General features: G+C 34.8%; 1 protein-coding gene across 2 annotated transcripts; it reads left to right on the top strand.

Moving 5' to 3' along the window:
- Positions 1-3,700: 3,700 nt before the first annotated feature.
- Positions 3,701-10,527, top strand: vsig8b (V-set and immunoglobulin domain containing 8b). 2 transcript variants are annotated; one of them, XM_058389338.1, is made up of 8 exons: positions 3,701-3,955; positions 4,315-4,416; positions 5,042-5,202; positions 5,638-5,839; positions 6,158-6,310; positions 6,586-6,708; positions 7,529-7,667; positions 8,908-10,527. In XM_058389338.1, the coding sequence occupies exons 2-8, from the start codon at positions 4,341-4,343 to the stop codon at positions 9,110-9,112; spliced, it is 1,059 nt and encodes a 352-aa protein (XP_058245321.1). In that variant the 5' UTR covers positions 3,701-3,955; positions 4,315-4,340; the 3' UTR covers positions 9,113-10,527. The 2 variants fall into 2 exon arrangements, with proteins under 2 accessions (XP_058245321.1, XP_058245320.1); XM_058389337.1 differs by having other exon boundaries at positions 3,702-3,959.
- The last annotated feature ends 265 nt before the right edge of the window (positions 10,528-10,792 follow it).

Below are 10,792 nucleotides of genomic sequence, written 5' to 3'. Positions count from 1 at the left end.
CTTTTACAACCTTCCCATTTGATTTGTACTTGGTCCAGATTTTAGACAAAGCTGACTGGGAACAACTAACATCTTTTGCAACATTCTGTGAAGATTTACCTTCTTCAAGAAGTTTTATAATCCTCTCGTTTGTTTCAACTGACATCTCTCGTGTTGGAGCCATGATTTATGTCAATCAGCTTGGTTCAACAGCTCACTAAGGTGTGCAAGCACTCTTTTTTAACTGCAAACTAATTAGCAGATATAATCAGATACAGGTGTTTGTTTTAGAACTGCAAAGTACATGGTGATTCCATAATATTTTCTTCAGAATTGAGTGATTCCATATTTTTTTCCTCTGTTTGATCTGTAAAAACAGTTGCAATTGACTACAATTTTCTTTCTTTTTTTATTTTTGTAAGTGTTTCATAAAGGCAGAAGGTTAGAATGTTAAATGAAAATAGTTTTGTGACATGTCTGTGATTGGGTTTTTTCTACACAATTAAACAATTGAATGAACATCTTCCAAGAGTGGTGATTCCATACTTTTTGCCAGGGGTTGTATTCACCCTAATATTGATTTACTTGGATTTAGTTGATTTACCAATTATGGGTGCTCAATTACTGAAATAGCAATAAGCCAATATCTCTTTAGCAGCTGACCCACTGGACTGTAGAAGCTATATAGCTAGCATACAAATGCAGAAGTTCTGAACTGGCAGTTGGAGCGCCCACTCCACAAGGGGCCTAGCTATGTTATGGGCCTTACTTAAAATAGTTTATCTTAAAGACATCAAGCTGGGCTATGCCACACACAGTTATTCAATTTTACAGATGTGATTGAGCTATCCTTAGCATATGTGGTGCTAGGAGCCAGTAGGTGAAAACCTTTAGTCGGTATATCTTAAGTGGATTGGATATGCAATCTTGGAATGGTCTATGAGTGGTCTATATGCTCCATAGTTAAAAATCTGAGCTAAGTTAGAAAAAGAATGGTGGGTTACTTAACCTAATTCTGGGTTTTTTGATAACAGAGTAAGGTGTTTTACCAACACTTTCCCCCTTGGACAGGCACAAGAAGAAAATTTCTCTACATTCTCTACATTCTAACTTCGATAGGGGTTAAGGGGTCAGTTAAGGACAGAATGGTGTCATAGCAGCATCCACAGTTGTTCACACTCAGAGTGATTCCGATAGTGAATTTGTCATCCCAGAACCCAGGATTACATTAAGTAATCCATTGTTAATATTAATAAACTGCATTAGGGATGCATTCGATAATTTTTCTCTCTCCCGCTCTTTAAAATGGTATTTCCTCCTCTCCTCTTCCCTTTTTTGTCTTCTTACTATGTTTGTCCTATACCCTCAAGTCAATGGAATTCATTTCTATCATCTCTGATAATAAGAAGTGTATAATACTACACTACAGTATTTGTAATATATTTGTAATATAAAGTTCATCATACAACCAATTAACATTTTATACTTTGTTCCCTGGGAGAATAGAGGAAGCAAAAATACAAAACACTGCCTTGTTTAAATACTAATAAATATATCTGGGAAACAAGTTATATTAAATAACATACCCAAGTTACTGTCAGTCAGTTTAAAATAATTTTCTACAATGGGTTTGACGCAATGACCGTAATTTGTAGCTTTAATCCTTTGGAGTGTTAAGCCTTGCTACTGGAATAGGCTTTATTAATATTTATTGATGATATTTAACTCATGATGGTAGCAGTATGATAAATTCAGAAAGTCTACTGAAACTGTCTGTCAATTTACAGAGAAATACATTTAATGTAATTGGGAAGAACCGCCTGCAACTAGACAAAGGACCAAAACATATTCGCAGCACAGCAAAGGAAAAAATGTGTAAAATTTTAAATGGGCCAAATCACCAGACTTTAAGCCAACTGAACATGCATTTCACCTCTGAAGAGGAGACTGAAGGAAGAAACCTCACAAAAACAAATAACTAAAAGACTAAAAAAGCCTGGAAAAGACTCATTAGAGAAGAATTTGTTTATGCCAGTAGGTTGGTGGCTTGATGCACTTACTGCAACAAAGGGATATGCAATAGCTAGTCTTGCCAGAGTCCCTGCCTGCACTTTACACATAATCTACATTGTCTTTAAATATCACATGATCACAAGCATACTTAATATCTTTTTTTTTTCTCTGTCTTTCTCTGTTGAGCTATACATCCCACTCCCAAGCACCCAGTGTTCTGAGTTTCCATTGTGACCCCTGGTTGGAGTCTCGTCGCTTGGTGATGCTCACTGATGCTGTGGATGGATCTGTGTGGACAGCATGTGACCAGGAGACAGCCATGGACAGAACCACTTGGAGACTATCACACTATCATGGATTTGCCGTTACATCTGTCAGCTTGTGACAGCAAGGTATTATTGTCTATAATGAACTTAGAAACTACACTGACCTAATAGTTCCCCATAAGCCCTGTTGTAGAAAGGACATTATTTAGTTACATTTACATTATTTACTGTTCAGTGTCACAAAAAAATGAGGATGGGTTCCCTTCTGAGCCTGATTCCTCTCAAGGTTTCTTCCTCATATCACCTTCTCTGTTTCTATACTTCTGTAAAGCAGCTTTGAGATGTCTACTGTTAAAAGAGCTATACAAATATAAATTAAATATGCAAACAAATATTAATTGCAGTTTACATAGTCTATGTCTTCCAACAGTTTTGCTCACCAGTGGTGCAATGGTAATGTGGAAATGGAAACATATATATATACAGAATACAGAAGTTGGATCTTCACCGATTTCATATTCCAGTAAGAGCATTAAATATTTAGTATATCCATAAAATATTGCAATCCATCATAATGGGAGACATATCAGAGTACAAATTTGGTGCGTGTCTGGGTTGGGATGTCCAGGTAATAACCCAGATTGTATCTAAAAAAACATAAAACCACAGCTGCCCAGCTCACTGCACAATTACATTTTCATCCTGTTTCTTCCACCTTGTCAATATTCATGGTCGGGTCACTTGGGACTCATTGGTTTCAAAGGATTTCAATGGTGCCATCAGTGGAAATCTTGGGCAATGACAAAGTGAAAAGTATTGCTCTTTGATGAGTCCACCTTCACTCTCTTTCCTGCATCCAAGTGTTATGGCATGGAGAAACCCTAAAGAAGCTTACCAAAAACCTATGGACATTACTGTATCTTCATAACTTTATTTTTAAGCGAAGCAGCGGTTTGTCACCGCAAAATATCTATATTATCACATTGTGTTGTTAACAAATTAAGCCAATATCGATTAAAATAGCCCAAGTAAACTACCCAATATGTGTAACACATTTATAGGGAAAAAATAGCAAAAACTTTTTTTTTTTTTTTTTTTTTTACAGTTTACAATTCCTCATATTCCAAGAACCAAATTACAACCATTCTGCTGGGTTTCAATCTTCCACTAAGAACTCGGCAAGGTACAACAGCAAGATAAAATGTATTTTTAAAAAATAAATAAATAAATACCAGAATTAATTTCAAGGTTTTAAATATGCTTAATCATGGAGAAAAACTAAAGAATGCTTGGTTGGCCATTTTCACACTAGCCATTTTTGTGGAGAAAAGATGTTTTTGGACAAATACGTTCAAATCTGCAAAAGTGCTGTAGCACAATTGCCATCTAGTGGTTATTGTAACCACCACAAATAAAGTGTAAACCATTTGATCATGCCACAGGTTTATGCCAGCAGATGTTATTTTTTATTTGCTAGCATTTATTAGCATTTATTGTTAGCATTTATTGTGAATCCTTTTACTGATAGCATGACACGTTTAGCTTGGGTTATGAACGGAATGTAGAGTGAGGGTGGAGCTAGAAAGGAATCTTTTTTTTCTCTTTGTTTTAAGTTAGAACGCATGAGAGGAAGTATTGAGAAGAAGCCAGTGATCACGTTACACTGTCCCTCTTAGCTTTGTTTGGATTCTATTTCAGTAGGTAAATATTGTTGTTTTTTCTTCTTGTGATAAAACTTTCCAGACTAACCAGTAATGTTCTTTTTATTTATGGCTTGATGTGACTATATGTTTTATGATTTGATAAGCATTGTTGGGGGGATAACTAATAATGGGCACCATTTTACTTCCACCTGAAGATCTCTGTTTTTTTTTTATTATTCTTACCTATTGAAGGTCCCTTTATGAGAATGAATTATGACATGTCTTTTTCACTTCACACCAAAACTGCATTTTCTTTGTTATATGGTTGATACCTGACAATAAAAATTGATATCTGCATTTATTGAGATTGTAAGGCAAGTTTCACTATTTATTTGACCTGTTCTTCCATACAGGTTGATATATTGACATAAACTTGACAATGATAAATCATTGTACTGGATGTAGAGTTACCGTGGTTGTACTATATGCTACATCAGTCTATTTGAATTATGTGGGTGAGTATTTTTCTGTCATTGTCTCTTAATGTTCATTTGTTAAAGACAACATTAGCAACACTATACTTTTGAATTTACCAAGAGACTTGCACATTAAATACATCTGTAATTAATTATCGACTCAGTTATATACAATGATTTGTGTGATTATGTCTTTATCTTTAAGGACATTATGCTACAATATACACTGATTAACATAACTGGACACATGAGCTTTGCCTGTTGTTCTTTTTTATTTTGTGGTGCTGTTTCTCTTTGTGTCCTATACCGAACATATAAGTGGCATAACACACTGCAAATTATTTTTTGTTTAAAAAAATATTTTAATATTATTTTTTATCTTTTTTTTCAGCCAGTAAGAAGCATTAATTTTACTTACTTATTACTCACAGGAAACATGTCAAATAAATGTGTTTGTTCCAGCTGTTTTATTTAGCCATTCAAGGCCTTTTTCTAGCAAATCAGTAAATCTTTCTTTCAGTTAATCAGTTGTTAATGGTAACAGTCAGTGCAACTATATTAATTGAATACTTTAGTATGTCATTGTTTATTCCTTTTTAACAAATGAGTTAAGGTACATACACCAGTTCACATAGCACCATAATGTACTCTTTTGCTTTTTCAGTGGGTGTACAGGTGACCTCCACAGGGCCACAGACAATCAAGAAACCACAGGGAGCAGATATTATTTTGGGCTGTTCCTACAATGAGAGCCCATCTGACACTGGGCAGCTGGATGTTGAGTGGTCCATTGTTAGTCCAGACATGACTCAGAAAGACAAATTGGTGAGAAATAATTCAATTCAGTTAATTCGTTTTTTTTTTTCCCCCAGAAACTACTATCTAAAACACTCCCCTTTTATTTTGGTATAATTTGTACATCTGTACACTGTGCAGTGTTTATCAATTTGCACAACATTCAATCCTTAAAATTATGACTACCTACAGTATATGAAAAGAACCACATGTGAAAAGTTTTGATATAAACATTCTTTTAAGACTAACATAAAAACATATGTTATAATTATAATTCTTTAAGAAATCTAAAAGTAAAGAGCAAAATTTGATCAATTCATTTGATTCAAACTTCTGGTTGATAAAAAGAATCAATGTCATTGTCTTTTTGTAATTTGGATAAGCTTTGAGTTGCGTGAAGAATTGTATTATTATTATTATTATTATTATTATTATTGATCTATTAAGTCTCTTCATGTTTATCAGATCTTATCTTACTCTGGAGGGAAAGAGTACAAACTTGGTGATGCAGGCCTAATGTCTCGACTAAAGTTTGTGAGTGACCCCAGCAAAGGTGATGCTACTATCAGCATCTCTTCACTACTCATCTCTGATACAGCCACCTACCAGTGTAAAGTGAAAAAGCCTCCTGGTATAGACTCACGGAAGATCACATTAGTGATACTTGGTAAAGACTGACACATGCATACTTCAAAACAGTCTGACATTCTTCCCAGTTTCTGTTTTTCCAGTTCTCCTACTCCTCCCTTTCACCACCCAGTGCCCTAGCTTACATTACTTTCACTAAGATCGTGTTAGAGCATTGGATGGAGGATGTGCACCTTGTAACACGTTCTTCAAATACTGTTTTCATAGCCCATTCACTTCAGATTAGATTTCTGGGCTATCATTAAGGACACTGATTTGTGTAAAAATAAGTTTTTATATGTTTACAAAATAAATATGTGTACTCTTTTGATCAATTCCTCTAACATTTTGTGTTAAGAGCACCCCTCTGTGCCAAAATGTTGGGTACAAAATGGTGAGGAGGTAGGAGGTACTGTCTCACTGTGGTGTAAATCATCTGAGGGTTCAATTCCTCTAATCTACAAGTGGACAAAAGAGGATGGTGGGGCATTGCCAGCCACAGCATTTCAGAGTAAGTCTCTATGCCATGGAATGTTGAAAAATATGCTTTCAAGATTAAAATATTTAGATTTTTTTATTTGATAAAATGATGTTTGTTTATTGCTGATTATTTTATATAACTTTGGATTATACCTTTGCTTAATTGAATTGAAAAACTAAGAAATATTTTGCCATTGCATGTTCAAAACTGTAACAGTAGTCATGTAAAAGAATTTTACTTGAATATTTTAATGAATTTTTTACTTTTATTTATAAAAGACTATTATCTAAATGATTTTTTTGGAGATCCTCAGACTGGAGAGCTGCTGATTTATAACCATTCACAGAGCTACACAGGCAACTATGTGTGTGAGGTCAGCAATGACGTAGGAATGGAGCAGTGCAAATACACATTGAAAGCATATAATGGTAAGTCTGGGTGAGGCAGTAAGTATGTTTGGAATATAGGGTGTGTCAGCAGTTGTGTGACAAAGAAAAAGAATTTGAAGTTAATCCAAAGAGCAATTATTATATAACATACTGAACCTCATACAGGGTATTTTGTGTGTTATGATCCCTTTAAAAATGTTTGAGTTAATTTGGAAAATATTTTTGCCTCTTATCAATTGTTCCAAGCCAGCTCTGATGTAAAAACATCATTGTACATAGTAAAACAAATTGTTTAATTTTTCAGTGCCATGAAAAAGTATTCTGATTTCCTTTCTTTTTTTGCATATTTGTCATATTTATCCATTTGGAGATAAAGGCTCTCGCTGTGTTTTGCTAGATTCCTAGAGCTTTAGAGATGACATTGTAACCCAGATTGATTCATTAAATTTATTTCTCCTTTGGAATCTCTTTCGATTGCAGCATAGTGCACTGCTTGTTGAGACCTTTTAGCCTACTTCATAATAAAGTGATATTTAGTTTCACCCAAGCTAGCAGTAATCAAGCCTGCTTGTGTCTATTCTAACAGTACCCAACTTCAATATTGTTAATTAATTGAAACATGAAATGAAACATGAAACTAATTGACTGAGTAATTGATTTTTTCACACAAGGCCAGTTAGTTTTGGCTTTTTTCCTTCAATAACTGAAAGGAACTTTTTTTTCATTAATAACTGAAAATAATTTGAATATTTTTTCTGTTTACTCAGGTTGTCATTCTCAGAAATCAAGAATGTTTGTGGCACTGTAACTGACCTCAATGATTTTTTAAAAAATATAATATTTGTATTCTCCATCACAGCAACCAATCGGGCAGGAGTAATTGCAGGGGCTGTGATAGGGGCATTGCTGCTTTTGCTCCTCCTCCTATTGTTAATATGGCTTCTTGTATGCTGCTACCAGAAGCATCGCTATGAAAAGGAAACTGCTAATGAGATCAAGTGAGAAATATTTCTTCTCCACATGAAATACAGTACACTAATTTCTAGTATAATATCTATTTTCTTAAGGGTCAATTATTTAAGGTCCTATCCATACTTAAAAACCCCAGAAAGAATTTGGTTTGTTTGCTTGTTGTTTTTGTTCCTAAGGTGTTCCACCACTGTCCCAGTAATAACAGTCTTGATAGGGACTTGAAAGTGAACTGGCTATGATGACTAACAAGGTTAAGTAACTTGTAAATTCCTGCCCTCTTCAGTTGAGACCACAGGTTTTCAGTTGGGATCAAATACAGAGATGGAGGTCTTTGCATAATATTGTTTCTGCAAGGTGTCTCCTGAACTCAGTTCAAATAACCCTTATCCTTATATTAAGTCACAAACATATCAATGACCACAATGCACAGTTCTAGTTATAGTTTCAGTGTTTTTCAAGTGGTGTAAGATTGTGCTTAGGAGGAGCTTCTTTCATACAACAAATAAAACAGATTGAGGTGATCATCTAATAATCAATTTGAACTCCAAGTATAAGCCATACTGTTCATTAACTAGAGCTTTGATCACTGGGTTCTGCTTTGCCTCCTGGGTAACACAAATAGATCTACTGAGGACTTACAGCAATTTGAAAAAAGAAAAATAAATTAAAACATATTCTACTAACCTTGAAACAAAGTAAGTGCACCACATTAGACATCTGTCAAGTGCAAACACAGGACAGAACATTATTAATGTTAAATCAAAAGCACAACAGAAGAGAAAATGGCAGAAAAAATGTAAACCAGTTATAAAATATGGCATGAACATAAAGCTGAATTGAAATATACATGCTTGTTACTCACTGACTATGAGTAACCACTTAATCCTGGTCATGGACCTGGTGGATCCAAATCTGGCCATGATTCTTTCATACACAGAAGCAATTTGTCCACCTATTGGCATGTTTTTGGGAAGTCGAAAGAAACCAGAAAGACGGTGAAAGAAACACACTGACATGGGGATAACATGAAAAGAAATTCTACATAGACTATAACCTAAGCTCAGGATTGAACCCGATTCTCCACTGTGCTGTTATATTATTGATTGAAAAAAAATCTTTCTCTGCAGGACTAGAAAATTATCTGTGTTTGATTTAGCATATATGTTTAATTGTGGGTGTGAATATAGTTAAAGGAGCACACAATATCACATAAAATAATTCAAAGACTTTTTTATTTTGCAATTAATCCTAAGTAATTCGTTGCAGGGAGGATGCTGCAGCACCAGAGAGTCATCCTGGTAGCAGGTACTCTAGTTTTCGCTCCATAATGGGTTACCACCCCCATCAAGGAGTCACCTACAGCTCAGTTAGGAACAGTAAGCCAAGAAGGGCTGATTCTAACAGCAGAAGCTTCACTGTCAACCAGCAAAGCCCACAAAGATATAACAGCAGATATGGTTATGCTGTTTAAACACAGTTTCCTTGCCAAGAACAGACCAATATACAGAACATATAAGGTGCAACTTGGATTAAACTGCTATGACTTTGTGGATTTCCATACAATTGCTGTTTTTTCTATTGTGTATTGTGTACAGCTATTTACAGAAGAAAGAGTCAACAGTGTATTAAGCATTAATGGGTTAAAAACAGTTAACGTGTATTTGTAAAATGTTTCCCAGCTGGTTTGTGTTTTAAGTGAGACCAAATACAGGGCTCAAATCTGGACTCTGACCAGGCCAAAACATGAACCTGATAAACTTGTTCTTAAGTTATTTCTTGGTAGTCTTTGCAGTGTGGGCAGAAGCATTGTCTTGTTGTTAAGTGGTCATCTTTATACAGTGGCGGGAGTTTGTGAGGTTCACTGCCTCTGACTACTCCAATTATCCAATCAAAGGACAGGAAATTCTGGACGTAATCATATGCCTGCTAGAGGGCCCCAGTGACGCCAACTCGAAATCTGATTGGTTAATGTAACAATTTCATTGCCAATTATTTTAAGCTACGGGCACCTGCACTATTGATTCTGAAGGCCTTAAGGCAGATTTCTTTCACCCTGGCAATGATGTCAGCCACTGGCTGAAATATGATTGGATAAATAATCTTATCATAAATATACACTACTGGAAGCAGCGCAACCAAGAGAAAAGCTATGAAATGTGAGAATAGACTATTGGGAATAATTTAATACACATTTATGGAAAAATATATTAAATATATTAAAATGCAAGTCAGTGATTCAGATCACTGCTGTTTAGGCCAGCAAAGAAGGTCTTGCTGGCCCTGAAGGCCCACCACTGTCTTTATATAATGTGGCTGATTATCTGCCAACAGTCACACATTATTTTAAAATGTTGAGCTACTATGAAAGTGGAATAGGGAATTTTACCTGCCTTTAAGATTATGTAAATATCAGATTAATTACAGTAAGCCTGACCAGCCAGACAACCCCTGCAGAAATGCAGCTTTTCATGGATCAAATTTTATGACTCCTTTACCAGAATTGCATATACTTTTTGTTCTATTTATGATTACTGACAGCAACACTAATATAATGGAGCAGAGTATTCACCCTTTTTCCAAAACTCTCCCTGCTCTGACACACATGGTTCTATTTATGAGTTTGTTATCAGGGCGTTGTGGGCTGCATTTAGTGGGGCAGATCACAATAAAATCATCCCAAGGGTTATTTTTGAATTTTTTTTCCAATTAGCAAGTGTTCATCATCTCCAAGTGAATTTAAAGCATTTTATGTTTTTTTTTTTGTATCTTCACTAAATATTGGTGACTTTTATTGTATTATTATTGCTAAATTCTTATAAAACACACTAAAAATGTAAGATGTTTAATGGAATCTCATATGATTCATATTAAAAATCTTGTACAAGCTTTACATCTTTTCATTATGTCACAGTGTATTAGACAATGTATGTTTAACAATGAAAGTTAATTGTTTCTTAATAGGTTTAGATTTCTATAGGATTCTATAGAAATGTAAAGTTTGGGCATTATAATATTGCTGTTAAGGGGGGGGGGGTAAAAAGTTTACCACACCATTCATGAAACATTACAGTAAGCAAATATATGTGTTTCTTTTAGTTTTCGAATAAGTTCAAAAGTTTATATTTATTACAGTGTTCTGTTCCACTGAAAA

This window comes from Hemibagrus wyckioides, linkage group LG05, assembly GCF_019097595.1.
Source record: "Hemibagrus wyckioides isolate EC202008001 linkage group LG05, SWU_Hwy_1.0, whole genome shotgun sequence".
Lineage (NCBI taxonomy): Eukaryota > Metazoa > Chordata > Actinopteri > Siluriformes > Bagridae > Hemibagrus > Hemibagrus wyckioides.
The sequence above is the reverse complement of the archived record's forward strand: the minus strand, read 5'-3'. Positions and strand labels throughout refer to the sequence as shown.

Bases quoted from the DNA above. Each gene is read 5' to 3' on its own strand.
- vsig8b (XM_058389338.1), top strand. From the start codon at position 4,341: ATGATAAATCATTGTACTGGATGTAGAGTTACCGTGGTTGTACTATAT. The intron at 5,203-5,637 runs GTGAGAAATAAT...CATGTTTATCAG, and splicing joins TGACTCAGAAAGACAAATTG to ATCTTATCTTACTCTGGAGG. The intron at 7,668-8,907 runs GTGAGAAATATT...AATTCGTTGCAG, and splicing joins GAAACTGCTAATGAGATCAA to GGAGGATGCTGCAGCACCAG.